General features: G+C 38.1%; 2 protein-coding genes across 2 annotated transcripts; one reads left to right on the top strand and one right to left on the bottom strand.

Moving 5' to 3' along the window:
• Positions 1-14,357: 14,357 nt before the first annotated feature.
• On the bottom strand, positions 14,358-18,851 carry LOC115455490 (endocuticle structural glycoprotein SgAbd-5). Its single transcript, XM_037443523.1, has 3 exons — positions 18,751-18,851; positions 17,632-17,765; positions 14,358-15,061 (listed from the first exon to the last, which is right to left on the bottom strand). Exons 1-3 carry the CDS (start codon positions 18,757-18,759, stop codon positions 14,776-14,778), a joined length of 429 nt encoding a protein of 142 aa, XP_037299420.1. The 5' UTR covers positions 18,760-18,851; the 3' UTR covers positions 14,358-14,775.
• A 2,259-nt stretch (positions 18,852-21,110) lies between these two features.
• Positions 21,111-24,143, top strand: LOC115451408 (endocuticle structural glycoprotein ABD-5-like). Its single transcript, XM_037443738.1, has 3 exons — positions 21,111-21,416; positions 22,668-22,830; positions 23,233-24,143. Exons 1-3 carry the CDS (start codon positions 21,262-21,264, stop codon positions 23,293-23,295), a joined length of 381 nt encoding a protein of 126 aa, XP_037299635.1. The 5' UTR covers positions 21,111-21,261; the 3' UTR covers positions 23,296-24,143.
• The last annotated feature ends 1,051 nt before the right edge of the window (positions 24,144-25,194 follow it).

The following is a 25,194-nucleotide window of genomic DNA, read 5'->3' on the forward strand; positions in this document are numbered from 1 at the left end:
GTTCATAAAGTTTCCCTAACGAACTGAGTAAGCTAATCGGCCTATAAGCGGTCGGTGAGGATGCGGGTTTTCCCGGCTTGTGGATACCTATGACTACTGCTTCTTTCCAGGCCTCAGGAAATATGCAGTTCTGAAAGGCTGCGTTGAAGATTGCAGCTAATATTTTGACTAAATGCTCCGGTAGCATTTTTAATAACCTGTTCGGGATTCCGTCAGCCCCGGGGGCTTTACGTCTTTTGAGTGCCTTGATCAGAAGGATGACTTCTTCGGTCGTCACCGGAGCGAGGGGATCGAGCGGCGGCGAGTCGACATCCGGGCCGACGACAACGATTGGATTTAAGTTTAACGGACGCGGGACTAAGTAGAGGCGGAGGGGTCGCGTTCCTACTTTCGACGTAAGTGTCCACCGCAACGACGATGTCGTTTTCTACGGGCGTATCTGTCAGGGAACATTGAGACTCCAGGCTGGAGGCCAAGAGCTCCGCTTTCTCGTCGTCATCAAACGCCGGGCGTTGATTCGGGCGATCGAGCGGAGGCATGGAGACTACATCCTTTCTCTTGAAGGAACGAACCAGTTGCCAAAAGGCCGTGTGGGTCGGTTTGATTTCCGACAAACGTCTCTCCCATCCCGAATCGACGGCGCCTTGTATGCGACGTTTGGCCTCGCGTTGGAGGAAACGCGCAAGACGTCGTCGTTTCGGGACGGGCCGAGTCGCGCAGGCTTTGAGTGCCGCGTTTCGCCTCCTCACCACCTCCCGCACGTCTTCGGGAAGGCGCCAGTGGTCGTGAACGGCCGCTGGCACCCTCTCGGAGCTTTCGCTGAGGGCGTGTTGCAGGTGGTCGGTGAAGGAGCGAATCGCACCGGTCGTTTCCTCACGAGAAACAATGTTGCTCGGAATCGCGTCGAGATCAGGGGATGAGGTGTCTGCGAGCTTGGTGCCTAGGAGGCGCCAATTCGTTTTCACCGTCATCGGACCGTTAGAGGCGTTAGGACCTGTGCCTGGGGGGTCGGTTTGGGGAACTAACTCTATGAGCACAGGTCTATGATCTGAATTTAACTCTTGTACCACCTGCAGGGAACGCACGCGGAGGCATACGTTCCTTACAAGCGCTATGTCGAGAATGTCGGGTCTATAAGAATCGTCTTGGTCGGGATAGTGAGTTGGCTCAGAAGAAGCCAAGATGCACATGTCTATATCTTCAAGACAACTCTCGAGGACTGTACGCCGACTGTTAGTCGAGTTGCAGCCCCAGAGAGTGTTCTTGGCGTTGAGGTCGCCCTCCAGAAGGACGGACTCCCCCATGCTGAGTAGGGTACGGATATCATTGGAGTGAAGCTCCTTAGTGGGTGAAAGGTAGGCCGAGATCAGAGTGATCGCCGGATGTCCTGTCATCGAAAGCCTACAGACTGAGACCTCAATGTTCCTTAGGTTATCGGGGGGATCGAGAGGTATGCAATGCAGGGACCTCTTATAATAAATGAGAGTGCCACCGAGAGGGCCACTGCTACGATCGTTTCGCACCAGATTGAAGTGCGCGAGGTTGGGACTACGATGAGCGGGTTTGAGAAACGTTTCCTGGAGGAGGAGAACGTCAAGATTATGATCGCGGACAAAATGTAGGAGTTCGGCCCGTTGGCCTTTAATACCATTCAGGTTGAAAAAACCCACTCTGAGGGAGCGGGGTTTGGACCGCGATGAGGGATTTCCGTTAGGTGAAGCCATTACGGAGCGAAAATTGTTTTCATCGTCAGCGAGATGATCCTACGCTGGATTTGGATGACCTCGGTACAGAGAACATCATTGGGGTGCCCTAATGCCCTGATGCGGGCGAGGAGGCTATCTAGCTGCCCATAGAGGGAGAGAATCTCTGGCGAGCAGATCGCGAAGGAGTCGATCGGCGCCGAGTACGTCGCCGCCACTTTCGGGTCGGAAGTGGACTGGGTCGCCTTGCGAGGGGCGACTTTGGGAGCCGGAGGGGCTGAGGGACGACCAGCTGGAGCGGAGGTCGCAGATGTTTTGGCTGGGGTGGCGGGAGAGACTCCGGGAGAAACTCCGCCCTGGGCCTGGGAACGCGTGGCGGTGCGTACCGTGGTGGGAAACCACGGATTACTCACCGGGGCAGGGGCCAAAATGAATTTTTCGGCCTGAGGGGCCTTTTGCGCCTTAAGGGCCTGCTTGGCTTGGAAAGCCTTACTGTAAGATTTTTTGGGTGCCCGGGGGCACCCACGGTAGTTGGCCGGATGGCCAGACTGTCTACAATTAGTGCACGAAGGCGGCTCCGTGCACAGGTTGCGGTCTTTGGGTCGCGGGCACTCTGGCGTGCCGTGCTCGCCGAGGCACTTAACGCACCTAGCGGGGAGCCTGCAACCACGCGAATTGTGGCCGTACTTTTGGCAGTTGTGACACTGCCCTACGTCGCCTTTCTTGTGGGGGGACTCGATGGTGAAGCCACCGAGCCCTGAGATGTCGCGGATCTCATAGAGAGCCCTAACGTCGTCGGGGGACTTGAGGATTGCCAGGACCAACTCGTATTGGATGCCTGGTTTCGTCGCGCGTGAATGGCTGTGCAAGCGGTGCACTTCTAGGGCGGTGATGCCCGTGGCCTGTAGGCCTTGTTTGACCTCATCGGTCAACATTTGCAGCGGGATACCGCGAATGACGTATCTATACCGGCGCTCATCCGGGAGCGCGTAGGTGAAGTAGTGATACTTCATCTTATCAAAATACGAGGTCATTGACCTGTGGTCCGCGATCGAAGCGGCCTGTAGGGACAACAGCTGTTGAGCTCCGTTCCAGCTGTTCGAGGTGATGGCGATGTGTTGGCGACCCAACTCATCGAAGAAATCGTTGATTGTGATGCCTGCAGTGAGCTGCAGGTTCACACGCGGGGGTTTTTTAGGCCCCTTGGGAGGCGATGACGTTGTCGGCGTCGCCGAATTGGCGGGCTTAGAGGCCGCGGGACGCGCTGAAGGCGCGGGTTTAGACTGCGCGGGCGCAGAGGGCGCGGGGGGCGCGGAAGGCGCAGAGGCGTCGGAGCTCTTCTGCTTCTTCCTCCTACCGTTCCTCACAGTCGTGAAGCCGTCGTCGTCGGGGTCCGACAACGCGGCTTCCGACTGCGTAGGGTCGGAGGAGGCCGAGACAGGGCGCTTCGACGCCGCGTATTGGAGCTGGGGCGAGCCCGGATCTGAGTCCATGGGGGCGGCGGGCGCGACGGCGCCGGACGCGCCCTCGGGTGCACTCGGTGCGACCGAGGGCTCGGCCGGCCCCGACGCGATCGTCACCCCCGCGGAGCTCAGGATGGAAAGGACGGCGCCGCGGAACTCGTCGTCCGTTTTCAGTAGCACCAAAAAGGAGCGCATCATCTCTTTTTTCGAGTTGAGTGCCTCCTTTTCGGTGCCTTGGTCGGTCTCCATTGGTCTGGAATCGGCCATTATACGGTCGATGCCAAACCACTGGATACTAATAGATTGGATGGGGGCCGCAAGTGTGTTCGGGACCCGGTGCGTTCCGCCTGGGAAGAACACACAAGAACCAGGCGGCTATCGCATTTGGTTCGGCGCGGAATGCGACGCGAGATGGACAAGAAACACGTGATTTTACGTCCCCGGGTGGGTGTGCCCGGGGTTGTGTGCGTGTGTTGACCCTCCCCGCCGGGAATAGGCGAGGGGGGATGTACTTATAATTAGGTGTGCCCTAAGCTGGTACCCCTTTGCCAATCTTAATGTGCAAAGGGTTCCTAACAATCCGTGTAACGTAAACGGTATTGGGCCTTTTTAGGGGTCCGCACGCTCAACCGTTACACGGGATGGAATGTAAGGAAAGGTAGGGTCGGGAAGGAGATATGCGGGGGAAACTGTGGTGTGTCTCCACAGCTTCCTTATCCGCACCCGTCCGGCTTCGCTTTAGCCCTGAGGGGGCGCAGCGCGGGCCGGGTCACCGCTAGCTCGGCTTGTTAACACCGTTACGTTTACCACCGAGCTAGCCCTGAAGGGGCAAAATTGTCGTAGAAACGATATTCGGGTAGGACCCTGTCCTGAAAAGGACGCGGCCGGACCCAATAAACGGACTCAGGTAGCAAAAGGGACAATGCCCCTATTGTTACCGTCGTCCTTGGCGGCAGCGAGAACGCTGCGGTCGTTCTGAGCAGATTTCTCGGAACTGAACAATGGCTTACCGAGCAGGTACTCGGTAAGTCAAAGGGACCGTTCGAGGCGGCTGCTCAGAGCGGAATGTTCGAATGTCTGTTTCGAATATATTTATATATCGATGGGTCCTATGTATATGGGCCAAACTAACAATTTGGCCATTTTGACTTTTTTATGGTAAACGCATTTTATCGATATAATGAATCAAGTGAGCTATTAAAAAAATGGATTTTTGCATAGAAACACGATTTTTTATTACAGTATAACGGCATATGTAACATAAATTTAAACGTACAAGGTCCTAAGAGTAGTTACAGACTTATACGCGGGGAGTTCCCGCGCGTTTGTTTACGGTTGGGACCAATCAGCTGGTTTGACATTATACGTTGAACGGAACAACGGCCGCACTGTGATGAATACAAATCTAATTGTTGTGTTTTTGCGTTACAATTTAGTTTAATAAGTAAAAGATGGCATCCAATTATCATGTTAAGTTGAGTAGGAGTCGGAATTTTGTGAATTTGGCATTGATGCAGAAAGGATAAAAGTGTGCTGGACCACATCAAGTCCTTTGGACCGGTTGATTCACATTATTGTCGTAAAGACAGTAATAAACTTTATTTAGATGGCTCTTTAAGTTTTATCCGAATGTTCATGTTATGCAAAGAATGGTATGATTCAACTAAATATGGTAGTAAATGTGAGTCGTTACGGCAATACAGGGATATAGTGAAAAAAAATATTAATTTATCATTTCACCAGCCAAAAAAATACCAATTCCATAGTTGTCATTCTTTTAAAAACGGTCCTGTGACTCCTGAGAATAAAATATTTTATGATAATCATATACTTTGCAAAAATCAGGTTAGATCTTTAAAGGAAAAGGATAAACGTGATTCACAAAATGATACGAAAATATTCTGCGCTACTTTTGATTTGCAAAAAGTGTTGTCCCCAATTGGTGAAATTAGTCTATTTTATTACAGCAAAAGGTTGAAAGTACATAACTTATCAGTCTTCGATATTAGTAAGTTAATTGGTACCTGTTACTTATGGAATGAACAAATTGCAATGAAGGGATCGAACCAAATAGCGAGCTGTATTTATAATATTATTACATTGAAAAGTCAAGAAGGTTGTGACGATTTCAGATTTTGGTCAGACAATTGCACTGGCCAAAACCGAAACAGGATTATGTTATTTATGTATCTATACGCTGCTAAACAGTTTAATTTGAATGTAAACCACACTTTTCTTGAAGTAGGCCACACGCAGAATGAAGGCGCCTCCATACATGCCACCATTGAAAAAGCTTCAAAATATAAGAATATTTATACACCCTCTGAGTGGAGCTCATTGATTCGATGGGCGAAATCAAAAGGAAGTCCTTATAACGTCATAGACGTAGTTCAGAATATGATTTATGACTTCAAAAAGATGCAGACAAATACTCAGTTTAACTGGACTAAAAACTCAGAAGGACAAAAAATTCTTTGGTTTAAAATAAAACAAATTCGTAAGCCGAGACGAACCATACGTTTTATACTATAAATATAATTTAGGTAGTGAAGATGCTATTGAAAATTATATTAATATCTTAGAACACCCAGTACAAACAAGAAGACAAATTGCCGATAGACCAACTGATATTTCTCTGCAACTATGTTACAATCAGCTATTACCAATATAACCTTCCAAGAAGAAAGACTTGCTTGATTTATGTCGAAAAAATATTATCCCACCGGTATACCATAGTTATTATGAAAATTTAATAGCAACTAATGACATTGTGACTATTAATGAAAGCGATAATGAAAAAAGTACTAACACAAAAAAGCAAAAAATAAAAATAATTTTAACAAAAAATTAAACCGCCTTCAAAAACCACTAAAAACCAAAAAATAATTTCACATTACAGGTATATATTGGATACCAATTTTGGAGTCGGTGCCTAATTGAAATTGCTTATTTGATTGAAATTATTTTTTGGTTTTTAGTGTTTTTGAAGGCGGTTTAAATTTTTGTTAAAATTTTTTATTTAGGAGTAGGTACTCATTCAATATAGTGAAGGAATAGTGGTGTGTTACGTATTAAATTGATTTATAAAGACAAAATGCGTCCAAAGTATGTACTTTAATTTGGTAATTTTTTAATAGTTAAAGGTAATTTTGCAAAATGTAGTGTGATAAAACCTTTTCACGCAGAGGAAGGAGGTGGCACTACTTGACTGAAACTTCATCTCAAATTAAAACATAGAGGTTTTCCGAACACCCATGTCCCCAAATTAGTTCATCGATAATTATTAATTATAATCGACGATGACGACGAAGGATAGTTAGTAATCGTCGCCCTACTGTATTACATAATATTTTTATTTTACTTTAATCTAATATCCGTACCCGAAACTATCTGAAACTAACGGATAATCCGGAATAATTACATATCCTTAACCGTATCCGAAACCGATATAATTTTATTCCGATATCCATATCCGAAATTTCATATCCATAACATCCCTGGATCAAAATACCTATGAGTAGATACTTATCGCTGAAAATGGCGATATCGCTGAATGCATTATGTTCAGACGACGAACTTCATAAAATGACATGGGCATACAGCGCCTTTATTGCTTTAGCTGAAGAGGGGTTAAAATAATTTGCAATAATAAAAACGCCGCTGAAGTTATTAACATTGTATAACATTCGTCGGTTAGCACTATATTGAAGCTTATAACATATTTATGGCAATTACAATTAATATAAATTTCACGTATAATATCTATTTTTCTTAAACTACTAACTTTAAGATGCTATGGAAGAAGAGCTTAAGGCATTTGAGGAGAATGATGCTTGGACAGCGGTGAGTCAAGTATCTCCAGGCAAGACATTAGTGCAGTGTAAATGGGTATACAAAAGAAAGTTAGATAGTGACAACAGTGTACGTTATCATGCTCGTTTAGTGGCAAAGGGTTTCACCCAAAAACCAGGACAAGATTATATTGCTTTTTTAAACGGTGTTTTGAAAGAAGAAATTTATATGGTTCATCCAGACGTTGGCTCAGATAATAAAAATAATGGCAAAATTGTTAAATTAAACAAAGCAGTGTATGGTTTAAAACAGTCATCTAGATTATGGTACGAAAAAGTTGATAAATGTTTAACTGAATTAGGTTTTAATAGAAGTTACATTGAACCATGTGTATTTACAAAATTTTATGATGATGATAAGATTATTATAGCACTGTGTGTAGACGATTTCTTTGTGTATTCAAATAGTAAATTAGAAACAGATAATTTAACATCCATACTAAGTTCCAAGTTTAATATAAAAGATCTTGGGCAAGTTAAACAATGCTTGGGAATGAGAGTAAAGTTTGATAATAATAATAATAATGCTTGTACTTTAGATCAGGAACAATATATAGACCAGTTGTTAATTAAATACAACATGGTAAATTGTAAAGAGGCTAATACATCTATGGAATCTAAACTAAATATTGATAAAAATGACTATGTGTATGAAGGTAATGTACCTTATCAACAATGAATAGGTAACCTTATGTATTTGTCTGTTTTGACTAGGCCGGATATAGGCTATAGCGTTAGTTTCTTAAGCCAATATAATACCTGTCATACTAGCACTCACTGGAATTATGCTAAACGCATTCAAAATTATTGTATTCATTCATATTATTATTATATATTCATAAAAATTACTGTATAAAGTATGTAAAAGGAAAATCTGAGTTGTCAGGATTTGTTGATGCTGACTGGGCAAATAGTATAGATAGAAAATCATATACAGGCTATTGTTTTATCATGTCGGGTAGTGTTATATCTTGGAAAAGTAGAAAGCAGAGGACTGTTGCTCTTTCCAGCATGGTAGCTGAATTCATGTCAATGGCAGAGGCTTGTAAAGAGTTAATGTATTTGAGACTTTTGCTGTCAGAAATTACTAATCAAGATGTACAACCTGTTACCTTATACAATGATAGACAGAGTGCACAAAATTTTGTTGTTAATAATATTTTACATAGGAGAAGTAAGCATATTGATATTCGTTATAATTTTTTAAAAGAAGCTGTGAGTTATAATCTAATAGATATTAAATATATGCCTTCTGACCAAGTGCCAGCTAATGTTCTAACAAAGGCACTTGGTGTGTGTGATACAGCATTATCAATTTATTGGGGTTATGGGACTTGTTAAGTTATAAAGTTATGTTATATCATGGTTTCATGTGATGTATTGGGGATGTTGAAATTGATTTTTGTAACATCAAATGAAACATGTAATGCCATCTGTCGAAAACAATGTTAAATAGTAATCGAAACGAAGTGCATAATTCATTCGATCTTTGGTTCATTAGGTCATCATTCGGAAAGATTGTATGCTTCTTTTTAATTGTTTTTTTTTTTTATAAATTATAGAGTTCACTGTTCGTCGCCATGCAAAAAACAACGCGTTTTATTACTTTCGATAAAATTGTGACGCGACTCTGCTCATCTTAAGTTAGTTTAGCTTAACTTGTGTAGGTAAGGTATTTTTCATACTTCTGTACAGACCGTAAACTATATAAATTAAACCGTGTACTATGTATAATTTTCTCAGCCAAGTTGAGCTAAACAAACTTAGCCTAGTCTTTGGTCTGCAACCGGCATTTATATAATTATGACCTCATCCTTAGACGCAAGAAAAACTAACAACATTTAATTTTTAACCAACTATCTAAAAAAATATTTAAATTATTAAAGGCGAATCAATTAACCAAATGTATTTACACCTATTAAAGTAAAGCCATAAGTGAATAACAAGTTTGATGTGAACGAGTGTCTTTGTATAAATATGGCCTTTATGTTGCGCTTTATGCATCACAACATTAAATTTATTAATTTGAAATACTAAACACCTAGTATAAAATGACAAAAGGATACGTGTTTTTTTTTAATACGAACTTTAACCTTAAGGTATCTTGATTTGCGAACATAATTTTCTTTTTATGGCATCGTTAAAACCTAGACAGTGTACAAGAAACACGTTTTGTCAAATACCAGAAACTTTTGCATAGAATATTTAATATTATATTTTTAAACGTGGTCGGAAAAGTAACGATACTGCACCTCATCATAAGTCGAATGGAGTCCAATAGAATGTCGACTGATGAGAGATGATTACCCCTCAGCAGTCGGTCCGGTCGGCTTGGCGGACGCCCGAAGGTCAACATCAAATCCAGACGGCTCAACATAATCGCTCGCCCCCCACGAAGGCTGGGCGGTAGTAATAAGGTATTTTCTCCACAAAACCAAAATAAAGTGGGAACATAAGTTACCTTTCATCCAGATAAAAGTGCGGGTCCCGAAGGATAGAAATTGATTTACATAATCTAAATTAACGCCCTCCTTTACATGCGTCTCTAGAGGGACGTCCCCCCTCCCAAGTTGAAAAGCTACGAGTTAAACTTTTAACAATACATCGATAAAAACTGCATTCAATTCCATGCAGTAGTTTTTGCGTGATGCGTATACAAAAATACCGATAGACAAAAATTCTAAAACTATTGTTTTAGTTTCTGCTTCTCTAATAAAGACCCCCACGTCAGTTCTTCTCCAATATCTATAATGTAGATCATCAGCCTATTACAATTGTTTTATGTGTAAAAATGCCAGCACCAAAAAACTATATTTATTTGTTTTTTCTTTTTTTTTTATATGAGTTGAAAGAAGTTTTGTGGTGAGTTTTACATAAAAGATAAATTCACATAAAAGCAATTTTTCAGCTGTTGATGGAACTTTTTCGTTACGGCTTAGAAGGACGTATTTATAATTGATATGGGAAGTTTATTTATTTTAAACTCAGCATGTTCGTAACAGACGTTTCCATTTTTAAAACAATTATGGTTTTAAAGATACTTTGCTTGTTTGTAATAATTACTAATATTTGCACTATAACTATTGACGTATATTCTACTAATAGACACGAACGTCCATAATATAAAGTATTTGTTCGAAATCTGGAGTTAGAGCTAAAGATCGCTGCAGCGCTAAAACATCCATCATCGTGTAACCAAACTTTTTTAAAAACATGCAGTGTTAAAGTGCTCTAAATAAAGAATATTCACAACAATAACATGCATAGAAGGAGTGTAAATAATTCGCATATACTTATCCTATTTTTTCAAATAGGCCAAAACCGTTGAAAAGAACGAGATAATATTATGTTGCTAAGATCGGCTTGTCGTCCACCGCGTTCACCTCTCTGATGCCGAATTAAAAAGCAAATTAATGTCAAATGTTACAACTTGTCAACGCGCAAACCAAATCTAATTACGTCAGTGTCAGAAGGAATCGCAATACAATTAAATTTCTTGCTGTGAAAGATGGTTTACACTCAAATATAGCTCTGGTTTCCTAGAACAGCGGTACCGTCATAAAGCGGCAGTAATACAGCGGTGAATGACGTCACTAGAACGTTGTCTATATCCTTCTATCCTTGTTATTGTTCTGAGAGAGAATAAGTACAATGACAACTAAAACGTCATATAGATTTTACTTCGCAATAGTGACATAATATTTGTACCTACACATATTCATACTCTATTTAGTAGTGAAATAAGTAATAATGGTAAAGTAGAAGAAAAAAATGAATGGATATGTGTTTAATTTACCTCAAATAGAATATGTTAACATAAAACAAATAATCAATAACAAGCGTATATATTAAACAAAAATCGTCAAAACTAAAACACATGTTACGCGCCGCTATCCTAGCCGATGACATCGGGCGTTTCCGGAAGTATTCGGCTGCGCGGGCAGGCTGGCAGAAGAGAAGATATGTCACGCGGCGACTATTCTATTTTTATTCTCTCTGGCTGGACGTTGTCAAAAGAATGTCTAAAATTGTATTCTGTAATTATTTTGCTAATATAATGTTTACTGTAAAAAGAGCGTTTAACACACAGTTGTTCTATATTTTAATGAAATCTTTACTGTTCTCTAAATTGAGGAGATTAAAGGTCAATGATCACAATCCGATTACCAGTTTCGGAGATATGTCTGGAAAAACATAAATACATACATATTACATAGCTATGACTTTTTTATATTTATTTAGAAGCTCTACTAGACTATTATATGCAAATATTTTGCAGTTTTATTAATATTATAAACGTACGACGACATTACGAATCGAATTTATAACTCCCTTTTTAAGTTGGATAAAAATATCAAACTGGTTAAACTATAAAAAAATTAAAACCTTTCTAAAATCACCACGTTAAATCTGTTTTCAGTCGCATATTTTAGGTACAACCAGTTTCATAATGGAACATCTTTTTTTTTTTTTTTGTTTTCGCCGAGAAAGTGTCTTATGACTACCGCTCAGCCTTCGTGGGGGGCGACTGATCGGTTATGTTGGGGTCACCGTGCCTTACGACCCGGTATTGCGCCGCCCGGATTTGATGTCGACCTTCAGGCGACCGCCGGGCCGAGTCCCTAACCTATATACAACGCACGGCATACCAACTAAAACTCCGCGGTGGCCCTCTTCGGCCATTAGGGACGACTGCGAGCTTCCTCTGACGGAAATGTCTAAGTCTACTTCCACAACCGCCCCTGCGCGGTGCCGCCTTTATTTTTTTTGTTTCGCGGAGAAAGTCCCTTATTACTACCACCCAGCCTTCGTGGGGCGCGGTGCCGCCTAGTGCGGCCCGACTTCTATGGGGGGAGGGGCTCAGGAGCCCCCGCGCACCGAAGGACGCCCTCGGCGTCTACGGCAGCATGAGGCCAACTGCACACTGCCATCCATCACGGGGGTCAGCCGAAAATTGTGCAAAGACGCACAAAAATGCACTAGGGCGGACAGCCCCCTGCTGCCCGCCGACGACTCCCATCGTGGCCCCTATTAGTCGCCTTTTACGACAGGCAGGGGATACCGTGGTGAAATTCTCCAAACGCCCCCAATCCACAGGGCGGGAGACGCTGGTCAGTCGTCCACCCGGCGCCTCCTACGTCTCCTCTGACGACGGGAGGGATCCTCTCTCTCCCGATCCCTCTCGGCACTCTCCTTTTGCGAGAGGACCACCTCGCAGAAGTGGGCCACCGCACGCCAGGCCTCCCGGCTGCTGACCACGGAAGCGATCACAGCCGGCAGCGAGAGATCTCCTCTGACGACTGAAACGAGAGCGCTGCGCTCCTCGTCCCAGGCTGGGCAAGACTCCAACGTATGTTGGGCCGTATCGCGCGGGCAGTTGTCACAATGGTGACACACGGCAGACTCCTCTACCCCTACTATATGACACAGATACTCACCGAAGCAGCCATGCCCGGTGAGTACCTGCGTCAGGCGAAATGTTGCCACACCGCAAAGACAGAACGCACTGTCGCGACAGTCCGGAGCCCCGCTGGCGGGGCCTCCAGCCTGAGACGCCACTCCTCCACGGCGGCTTGCCGTAGAGAGGCCTTCATGGCCTCCACCTCCTCAGGGATAATGGAACATCTGCATATTTTGACTGTATGTAAAATATGACTCAATTGACAACTAGTCCATTGAAAAGTTACATTTGGGGTTGCGTTTTTTAGAGGACGCAATTTTATTTTTTTGAAGTGTAGGGGGGGGGGGGGGGGGTCAGTCTAAAGCTAAAACCAAGTTTGTGGGATCGCCGCCCTTGTCCCACGGCCGCCATCTTGAAAATACGGGTTGAAATGGTTTTTACGATGTATCTCTTAAACTATTTATCTGACAAAAAAAATGTATAAACATTTTTTGTTGCAAATTAAATTCTCTACAACTTTGGTCTAGTAACTTTTGTCGTAGAACTATAAATAAAAAGTTATAAGCGAAAATGTTAAGAAATTCCATGTTAAGCAATGTCCATTGCAACGTCATCAGAACGTGTGTTTATAAGGTTCATAATACTTTTTTTGTACTCTCATTAATACGCAAATACCCAAGGGACCATTAGGGAACAAAAGAACATCTGCCTGCTATTATTATTATTATTTCTAACCTCTCTTATTGTAAGAATAGCTGATAATATTGTGTTGAAGTTGTCTTTCAACTTATATCTTTTAGTTGTGCTACATATTTCTGTACTTGCGGATGTATTTTATTCTGTTTTTAATTGTGAAGACGATTTCGAATGATTTTAGACACGATTTTAACTTTAGTGAAAACTACTTATTTTTATATTAACTTTTAAAAGTCTTTTAAGTTGAACGACAACTTCAACACAATATTATCAGCTATTCTTACAATAAGAGAGGTTAGAAATAATAATAATAATAGCAGGCAGATGTTCTTTCGTTCCCTAATGGTCCCTTGGGTATTTGGGTATTAATGAGAGTACAAAAAAGTATTATGAACCTTATAAACACACGTTCTGATGACGTTTCAATGTACATTGCTTAAAATTGAATTTCTTAACATTTTCGCTTATAACTTTTTATTTATAGTTCTACGACAAAAGTTACTAGACTAAAGTTGTAGAGAATTTAATTTGCAACAAAAATGTTTATACATTTTTTTTGTCAGATAAATAGTTTAAGAGATACATCGTAAAAACCATTTCAACCCCTATTTTCAAGATGGCGGCCGTGGGACAAGGGTGGCAACCCCACAAACTTGGTTTTAGCTTTGATTGAACCCCCATACACTTCAAAAAAATAAAATTGCGTCCTCTAAAAAACGCAAGGTAAGGCCTAAAAAATGTAACATTTCAATGGACTAAACTTTAACTCGACTAATTAACGATTTTTACAGTCGCTATGGTAACTAATGTGGGGGTCTTTTAATATCTTGTCTCTATCAATATATAAAGCAGAAGAATTTGGTTATTTGAACGCGCTTATCTCAGGAACCGCTAAACTGAATTCAAATATTTTTTTCATTAATAGGAATCTACATGACCCGTGAGTGCTATTGGCTACTTTTTGTGTCGGCAAAATATCGATCCCGGTAAAACTTTTTCACGCGCTTGGTGCTTAAAATGCTAGTGATGCTAGTGAATATGTTGTATTAAAATGTCTTTAGTGTAAACAGTTGTCGTAGCATCCAGCCACGTGACCAATATCAGCTAATTACGGTGTTACTTCTTGCAAAAATATATTAAATATGGAAAATTTGCAAAAGAGAAATTGCTTCTATTTTCATCAATTAAAATGCAATATTATAACTTAATAATTATTGTAATGACAAAAAAATAAAAAAGTTAATAAGTAATTTATTTTAGACAATTTTATTTATATTCTTAGTATTTATAAAACATTATGCTTTAAACAGGATCATAAACAAGAAAATCTATATTTTCAACATAATTGTCTAGAAAAAAACTTATGAATTATAATGGTTGATAAAAAAAAATGGAATGCACATAATTTATTGGCAAATTCCGAAAAATTACTGATAATATTTAACCGTTTCATACAAAAGAATGAAGAAGTCAGAAACTGCTCAATAGATTTAGAAGGAATTTGGTAGACAGATTGGTTACATCTTGGATTTGCTACTTTATGTCCTGGAAAAGTAGGTATTTAGTCGGACTTCTACATCAGATAAAGTAATTTACACAGACGGAGTCGTGAGCAATACTATAAATAATTAGGTTAGGTGGTAACAACTGTTATGTTTCATTTATCCTAAAACAGACGTCAATATAGGAAACAAGTCTGATCCAGGCCTTTTTCCGATCGGTGTTTCTAGACTAGAGGCTCTAGATACAGCAGGTAGGATTGATCTGCCCTCTTTTTTCAGTTCTGGCTGGTAACCGTTTTCATCAGCTACGTAGTGCACTGTGTACTTCACTCCGTCAGGTCCCACCCACGAGAAGCTGCCTCTTACTACATAGATTTCGTCTTCAGTGCCTGCGTTCTTTAATTCTCCTTCTTGCTCCTGCTGTGTTCCATCAGATTGCCCAAAACTGAAAGGTCAAAATGAAATTTAATTAGCATTAATTTAAGAGAATATCGGCGCGACTCCTTTTGGTAACTTCAGATTTTCAAGATTATGCATTTTCAATTTTGGTATGTAGGATAAGCTACGGGATTTAGGCAGGTCAAAGACGCTCGTCGAATTCTGGTCGTATAACGATGTATTTTTTACTATTAATTATTTATTATCTGACTTTAAATGTTTTATAGTTAAAAAATTGCTTCAATGGGCCTATTTGTCTACGGTAGTGCTATTTTGGCACAAGAATTCTACGTTAAATGACGGCTTGCTATTAAGATTCGTACGGTGAGACTGCCGGAGATCCAGTTCTCTTTATATTCGTTTCATTTAAGACCAGCAGAGCATCCATGACATTTCTAATATTGTGAGTGTTTATGGAGAGTAAATATCTCATTACATTGGTGTCATTTGGGTGTAAGCCCATGCAGTTGTAAGAAATAAAAAGTAATAGAACAATATTTTATTTTTGAACCCAAATTACCAAAGGCTAGCGTCAGCCCTCAGAGAAATTGAAGTAAAAAGGTGAAATGAAACATTAAGTGAAAAATTAATTCCATAAACTGGCCAACTGTCCCGCAAATTACAATTTAAAAAAATAAGTATGTATTCGAATGATGGTTGATATTACATTTTTTTGAGTTTTTGAACGTTTAATGTTTAATGATAAGTGACTCCAAAATTGGTATTCGGTACATACCTGTTATGTGAAATTATATTTCGGTTTCGAAATAATTTTATATTTGAAAACTAGTATTTTTGCTGTGGTTCATCATGTGTAAGTTAAATATTGGTACTAAGTACATAATATTATATATAAACCATTTTTCCTGGTTATGGGATCACATAATTTTTTTATTCGCTTTCTATATAATTGATAAGTTAATACTTATAGCCTTTTTTCAGTTATTGAGTAGATATCTGACTTTAACAATTATTTAATGTAAAGGAAAAAACTACAAACAGATTTAGATGAGATTTGGTATACCGATAAACTATATTCGGGATTAATATACAAGAAATATCTACTCCAAACAAGTATACAATGGGGTTTTTATGAGAAAGGTATTTCATTTTGACGGAGTAGCGAGCTGTGTGTAGCAAATAATATGGATGGATCAATTATTCTTTGCCAATATGTGTCCGATAATAAAAAATCGAAAAAACGGCAAATTTCTTAAACTATACACTGCTTTTATACAACATCTATACATATTATAAAACAAATTCCTATTTTCTGTCTGTATGTATTTTATCGATCTTTTCAAAATCTACTAAACGGATTTTTATGAAATTTTGTATGGAGATAGTTTAAGACTCTGGAAAGTTAAGGCTACTTTTTATCCCGGTGATAATATATTACAGGATTTTTATCTCGGCAAACTCCTCTATGTTGAAGGTTTTATATATATTATATCAATTTAGCTGGCTGATATTGTAAATGTCATTGTAGTTTCTATAGCGATGGAAAATAACGAGAACAAAAATTGTGTTATTGTTATACATACGATGTAGTGTAAACTCTGCTAATAGTAAATAAACTATTCAGTTTATAAATTCTAAGGGCGTTGTTACTCTACTACATATCCCAAGTTTAACACTTTACGCGGGTGAAGTCTCAAGCAAAAGCTAGTTTTAGAATAAACATTGCAACACATGCATTTGCTTGTATATCCTAATTCATTTACTCAAAATAAAAGTTGATTGCGTACAGAAGAATGTTGATCCATCTATATAAAGATGAATAACATTTGAGGTTCAGGAATCCATCCAAACATGTTATAACAATAGTTCATATAATGGAACCGATTCCGCAATGTCAAAGCCTTATACAAAATTATTTATTCTTAGTTAACCGATCTCCATAATATTGCATAATAACGAGTCGAACTATGTTTAAAAATGTGTACTGATAAACATTCTGGAATATTCGATTGTCACGATTCATACAAGTAGTTTCTAATTGGTGCGTCAATAGCCATGTCGTAGACGGATAGATTTAAGTTATTATATACATAAACTCATGCCGTTTATCCCCGAAGGGGTAGGCAGTGGCGCAACGGCGCATAAGTGGTCCCATGATGTTATGGGGGCGAGCCTATGGCCTAATTGGGTATAAATCCTAAACTTATGGCTGATACTGCGTAGAAAACAATAATATAATTTAGCCCGACCCGGGAATCAAACCCGAGACTTCAGTATGGCAGTCGGTTTTACACGTACATATGTTAAATCTTAAATAATGTTTATTTTTTATAAGACCGTGAACTAAGTTAAATCTTTTCTGCAATATATGATGTGCAGACTGGAATGTAGGGTACACTAGAGTTTATGGGATAAAATTTTATTTGCGAGACAAAAAATATACTAGCTATCAGCGAAAATATATCTTCTTATTGGAGATAGATTCTTCAGAATCAGATCAGTGGCTTCAAAGATTGTCCTGAACGTCTTAAAATTTAAACGAATCATTAATTACACAAATGCGCCATTGGATCCGTGAGAAATAATTTCAACTGGAATTTTCGTAATATCTTTTACCTGTAGCGGTGTTTTCCAGGTGCGATGTATTCATTTTCATACTTCAGTACTTGCACATTTTCGGAGTCAGAATATTGGCCTGGAATTGGTGATGTCAACACCGTCGCCACTAAGCAAAATAATAATAACGCCACCTGAAACCATTAATATGTATTGTTTAGATAAGTATATGTTATAATAATAAATAGTTTATTTCAGAAAAATATAATCGAACGGCACCACACAGAATGGACACAAAATGATAAGCACTACAGATCTCCTGGTTCCTGAACTAGTTTAACTTGTATTTTGGGAGTTAGTGTTCCTTCGAGCATTAGTTATATTCTACATATTCCATATGGTTATGTATTGTTCTATTTAATATAGCGTATCATAAACGAAAGGTGCATGTCGCGCCAACTGACGTATTAATATCATTATTATGGTAAGAGGACGACGAAAGCGTAATATCTATATAAAAACAAAATAGTTTTTTTATGCAAATATCGTTAATATAAACACTGAGAACATCACTTAGCAACAAAATAGCGTGGCATGGCGTTGTGTGATTATTACTAAATCAATTAATGTCAATCGGCTCACAGTTAAATTGAAGATTGAAGTAAAACAGCACACTATGATCTTACAAGAAAAAAATATTGATTACATTTATTAAAGGCTACTCTCGCCACAAATAAATTTGAAAGAGATTACTGTAGTTTACTGATGGTATGGTTTCTAGGCACTACTTAGTAAGTTATTTTAAAATCAGAAAATATGACGTTGCTTAATATGATGACTATTTTTACGATGTATAACAGTCACGTAGTAATATAGTCAATTTATCTTGAGGTCTAAAATAAAATAAATCTAGCATTTAATACCGATGTTGCTAAAGAATATTTTAGATAATTACAAGAATGTAAAAAGATTAATAATATTATGAGTATATTAATAACATTATGCTTGATTATGTATACATAACAATGAAAGCAATTACCAACAGTTAACTACATATTTGTACGATTAATGGCATAATTGTTTCGATTTGTAGTAATATAAATTATTAAGGAAATACCTTCGCTGCTAAACACTGAAATCAGTTGCACTATTAATAAACCATTATAATATGAAACTCACCAACTTCATTTTCGGATGAAATGTTTCCTCTATGAAGGAATATAGATGAATGACTCTACGAAATAAATATCTCACTTATATTCCATGACAAACTATGTATATTTGAGCGTCTTTTATATTATAATAGAAATGGTACGAGTGAAGGTAATCTGGTTTGACATAGTAAAAATAAAAGAAATGTTATTCTAAAGATACCTATATTTGATGATTTGGAAACATTTCATCGACCAGTTTCACGGAATGGACGTTTTAATTTACTATTTTTAAATATTTCTATAGCAGTGGCCATTAAACGAGCGATGGAACTCCAGGGGTCTTATTCTCTATCCCGCACGTTATTTTGACAGTGCGTAACAAGCGCGTAACACAACCCATCATGTTTAGTACTATAGAAATTTGGCTTACAGAATACCATTCCACACACATTTCTCGAAGATAACATGACACGGCCGCGTTACGCGTTTACACTATCATACAGAATAAGGGCCCTGATAATTCCACGATTTGATGTCTACATCACGTAAACATCCAGCATAACGGAGGAACGTCGCCAAACCGCACTAGACCAGTGTGATAGACTAGGGCCTAAGCCCTCTCAGTAGTATGGCAGGCCCGTACCTAGAAGTGGGCAATATATAATACTAGCTTTTGCCCGCGGCTCCGCCCGCGTGATGAAGTTTTTCCGGGCTAAAGTTTTCAGTTATGAAAGTCACGCTATATACTTTCCCGGGATAGAATGTTGTCAATGTCCTTTTCAGAGTCTCAAACTATCTCCATACCAAAATTTATAGAAATCCGTTGGGTAGTTTTTGAGTTTACCGCGTTCAGTCAGGCAGACAAATGTGTCTGGGGTCTATGTTTAATAATATATTTTCTTGAATTTTTTAAGAGAATTAAAACCCGTCATACCTAATTGTTGCATAACTTTAAACGTTTATGCATAACAAATTCTCTAAAAAAAAAATCCACGTTGTTGCAACATTTATCATTACTGTTCCGCTCCCATTGGTCATAGCGTGATGCTATATATCCTATAGCGTTCTTCAATATATAGGCTATCCAACACTAAAATAATTTTTCAATTAGTACCGGTAGTTCCTGAGACTAGCGCGTTAAAAAAACAAATAAACAATCTCTTCAGCTTTATATAAAAGTATAGATTTATAAATTTTTTTTTAGGGGAACTACCCTGTCATACAAAATTGTTGCATAAATTTAACCTTTTATGCAGCGCACCCAACGGAAGCTCTCAAAAGTAATAAATTTTCCCCGTTTTTGCAACATTTTTTATTACTGCTCCGCTCCCTTTGGTCATAGCGTGATGATATATAGCTTATAGCTTTCCAAGAACAAAGGGCTATCCAACACTAAAAGAATTTTCCAATTCGAACCAGTAGTTCCTGAGATTAGCGCGCTAAAAAAACGAATAAACAAACTCTTCAGCTTTATATATAACAGTATAGATAAGGCTGGTATTATAGGTATTACTATAAACAGTTACCGCTTTATAATTATGGCGATTGCTGCTTCTCTCATTCAGTAACAGCCTATGTATGAAACTATATACGGATGAACTATATATGGATATGAATATCCATCATATTACTATTATCCATGTATCAATACTTTAAGTAAGTACATTATGTGCACGGAGGAGTGTGAGATTTGGCATAAATGCCGTCCATCCTGGGGATCAACCGAAGATGTGCAAGGGGCGTACAGAAACGCACTAAAAAGTGCGTGCTTTAAGGACGGACAATAGCTTTACATACTGAAATGAAATTAATTCGAATGTCTGTTTCGAATATATTTATTTATGTATCGCAATTATTTACGTTTGATATGTTATTGTCAATATCAGAAGCGCGGTGTATTTGTTTATTCGTCAAAGAATAAGCTTTGGTGTTGTTATGTGACCTTGAACACAGATCTTTTATAATAGGTAAATAGTTTAAAATTACAAGCAATCATTGTAACATATTATTTTTAAACCTCACTAAGTGTTACTTGCAGCTTTACTCGAGTGAAACCTTTTTTGAAATAAAACCACGACTGTGTACTTTTGTGGATAAATATAGTCTTTATGGTAATCGAGGGCAAGGTGTATTTTAGTATAAAATTTACGTTCTGCCGATTTTGCGTTTACTTGTAACAAAAATGTTACATTTCGTATTTATAATATTAGTAAGACATAAGTTTTAAGACGGTATTCTATAATTGAACATAGCGACGTACTTTATGCAGTATACAAACAGCTGAACAGTTGAAAAACAAGTGCGCTAGTCCTCATAATGGAGGTTTAATTTTTTTACGCTTCTCATGGTCTCACTAATTACTGGTTGTTGAAAATTGCTCTGACCAATAAGTAATATTATTTAGTCAGTGCGCTCCAGTGGTTGTGCGATCCTGTAGTTGGTTATATATTATATTTAAAAAATATACAAAATTTCTATCCAGTTTGGCAGTTGTAGTATTGAAATTTATAAGGTCAATAGGTTTTTTTTATTCATAATGTCTTTCGCTGCTCTCCAGCTAAAGATTTGTGTTGTTTTTACTTGTTTTTCATTAATTGCCAATACATTTGCTGATCGTTCATTGGATGGCTCGACGAGTGAAATAAATGAATTCAACGTTGACGACATCTCCAAAGGTGTTTATAGCTTTAGGTAAAAAGTCTAGTCATATTTATATTTACTAATATCATATAATATAGGAATGCTTGTTTTGGCCAGAACCTTGATAAGCGTTTCCTTTCTTTTATACGATTTATTTATTTATTGGTAAAGGATTGCTATTAGTGTTTACAATATTTTTTAAAAAACTACACGTATATTCAGCTTCTTCCGTAATTGTAACTCTAATTACGAGTAACCACAACATCAGGCGAACTACAAATATCAAAACAATACAATACACTGTTATCATTATTAGTCAACACAGTTGAAGAAGGTGTTTAAAAGTATATTAAAATCAATTTCAGTATGATAAAGAGTTTGTGTAATAGTACTTTAAGATAATAATGTAATTCTACATAAGTCTATATATACTACTTATATAAGTAATTTCTTTTGAGTTTTTAAACGTATCTATGCTAATGTAGAACAATAAAATAACGCTTAGGTAGGGTGGCCATCACTTAAATTGCAGATGCCGGATAAGCACGGCAATAATCCCGGATATTTGGCCGAAACATGGGTTTTTCCCCGGACACCTTCGAATAACTATTTTTTGCAACGCGCAGGGGCACAGATGGGGGCGTTCGATAGTCGATTATTTTGACGTGCCTTCTTGAATGCGGGTTATTATGAGTGAATTTTAACTAAGATTTATTTCAATTTATCGCTTATCTATAAAAGAATTTTGTGAAGAAGTGTCCAGGTTCCACCCGGACACTTTTTAAAAACCCCTGCCGGACGGCCTTCAAACTAGGACAAATCCGGGGAATTCAGCACGGATGGCAGCCCTACCCTAAGGTCAAACATCACGTTTCCCGTACGTTTATGTAGTATACTAAGTACACTTTTTCAAGATAATTGTATCAAGTTTTGTTTGTAAGCCAATGAAATCAATCATGAATATAATTTCAAACAATAAAATCTAAACTTCTCCAGATTTATCTGTGTTGATGAGCACTAAATAATTGGTCTTGTTAGAGTTGCACTTGATGGAAAATTAACATTATTGTTGTGCGAATATGTAAATATGTTAAATTAAATTATCATTTTCTAGCATTCATATGTCGTATTGACCAATACTGAGATTATTATTATTTAAAAAATAGTTATCCCTATATTATCGAGTCACTTAGCTTTGATCGTATAAAAAAAATAATTAAACTATAATATTTAACAACATTAATGTAGTCGACCTAATGTTTACCAAACATTATGTAGGATGTACTATTATTATATTTGCAGATTTATAACTCCAGACAACATACAAAGACAAGAAAATGGATATCTCGATGATGAAGGGAATTTAGTCATGGACGGTCACTATTCCTATACAGACCCTGACGGAAAAGAGCATTATGTGTCTTATCACGCAGACAAAAACGGTTACCGTACAATCAAAATACCTGTGAGTAGATAGGTACTTATCGTTGAAAATCTATGCATTATGTTCAGACGACGAACTTCATTAAACGACATGGGCATACAGCAGCACCTTACTGCTTTAGCTGAAGAGGGGTTAAAATAATCCGCAATCATAAAAAAGCGGCTGAAGTTATTAACAAAGGTCACATTCGTCGGTTAACAGTTTATTCATACTTATAACATATTTATGGCAATTACAATTAATATAAATTTTATGTATAATATCTATTTTTTTAAACTACTAACTATAAACATCCACTTAAGTTACTGTAGGTATTTTGTACTTTTTTCTGATTGGGAATTACCATGATATATTTAAACTATTAACTAAGCACTCTTTTATTATTAAACGCATTTAAATATTTTAATGTATATTTTCTTGCAGGAACCATCCATAGTTGTGGCTGCCTCAATTGATCCTAATATCGTAGCGTCGTTGCTTGGTTAACGAGAGTGCGAAAATGTTGGCTCATCAATCGCAGTTTCCTGTACGGATTTTTGGATTATTACGTCATAATTCATGTTAATTAATATACATGTGTTATATATTGTTACATTATATAGTATATTACTAAATATAATAAAGAAAATATAACTAGGTACAGAATATTATAAAACCGTTCATAAGAATTGCAACTAATATATTAAATACTAGCTTTTCCTCGCAGCTCCGTCCGCGCGAAAAAGTTTTCTACGATAAATGTCCCGCTACTTATTGCTCCCGGATGAAATAGGCCCTATATTGTAAGACAGACTACCAAAGTATTTTTTGCCCATGCCCTCGATTTTGTTCAATGCAAGGAAAAGAAAGCCTGAGGGTCTCCAAGTATTCTAATTAATATTATTATGAATGTGAATTTGTTTATTTGTTACGCCTTCGCATCTTTACTGCTCTAAACATGAAATTTTGGAAACTCGATGTCAGAGACACATAAGGTGACTTTCATTCAGTATAAAGTGCTGTACCCGAGGGCAAGACATTAATTGCCATGCTATCCAGATAGGCGCACCTCCCACCTTGAAAAGTAAGAAGTTAGACTTTTAGCCAGTAGTTCCAGGCAGTAGCTTTGGTACGTACTAAAATACTGACAGGCAAATAAAAATTCGAAAATTATCGTTTTGGCTTCTGCTTCTCCAATAAAGACCCCCCATAACAGTTGATCTTAAATATCTGTAATGCAAAGGCATCGGCCTATTACAATTGTATTATATTATAGTAAATGAAGGGCTGAAGGAAGTTTCGTGGTGAGTTTAAGATTTGATAAATTCATAAAAATAAACTACTGAATTTGTGGACGGTACTTTTTCATTTCGGCTCAGAAGAACTTACTTATGGTAGGTACTACTGGTGGTAGATCTCGCATATGTGAGAGTCTAGGTAGGTACCACCGCAATGTCTATTTCTGCCGCCAACAGCAGTGTATTATGATCTGGTTTGAAGGACATTGTAGCCAGTGTAACTACTGGACATGATAAGACTAACATCTCATGTCTCAAGATGGCAAGCACAGTGAAATATCAAACAATACTTTCATCAGGCGAACGGCAAGCACGTCGCGTCATTCAAAGCAATAAAAAAAAGTGTAATTTAAACGTATTTATAATGTACATTTATTTTATACTCAACATGTTTGTAACAGACGTTTCCATTTAAAACAATGATGATTTTAAGAATAGTTTGTTTGTTTGTAATAATGTTTGCACGTATAGCTTTATATCGCAATATCGACAAATGTTTCCCATTTAGCTAATTCTGGTGGCTTTCTCTGTGCATGGGTATTTGGGCTTAGTAAATATAAAGTCACATCTTAACATGATATGTAATCTGCAATATAAAACAAAAATACCCAATGTGGGTTCGACAATTTCTAATAAAAATATTATAATATAACATGTAAGGTCAGTGTCAGTCCAAGACCAGGTTTAATTTACCTTATAAAACGTAGAAGTAAGTGCGAATAATATATTTTAGATGATTCCAAATTTTTTAAACTTTTTTTATGATTATAATTTGTAAAACTTGTAAATGAGATCTCCTAATTCAGTGGTTCTCAAACTTTTTAAATGACGGAACCCTTTTGGGAAGCAAAATACTTGATGGAACCCTACAATAAAACAATTGTTTTTATAAGTGTATTTTTTATTAATCAGCATAATAAAAGTACAATGTAACAGTTACTAATTATTAATGAGAGAGGTGTATTGATTTTTTTTTCTAAATTCTTGCGGAACCCCGACAGAGGTATCACGGAACCCTAGGGTTCCGCGGAACACACTTAGAGTATAGCTGTCCTATTTGCACACTACTTACATTATATTAATTTTATATATGGATATGTTTTAGAAT

This window comes from Manduca sexta, chromosome 26, assembly GCF_014839805.1.
Source record: "Manduca sexta isolate Smith_Timp_Sample1 chromosome 26, JHU_Msex_v1.0, whole genome shotgun sequence".
In the NCBI taxonomy this organism is placed as follows: domain Eukaryota; kingdom Metazoa; phylum Arthropoda; class Insecta; order Lepidoptera; family Sphingidae; genus Manduca; species Manduca sexta.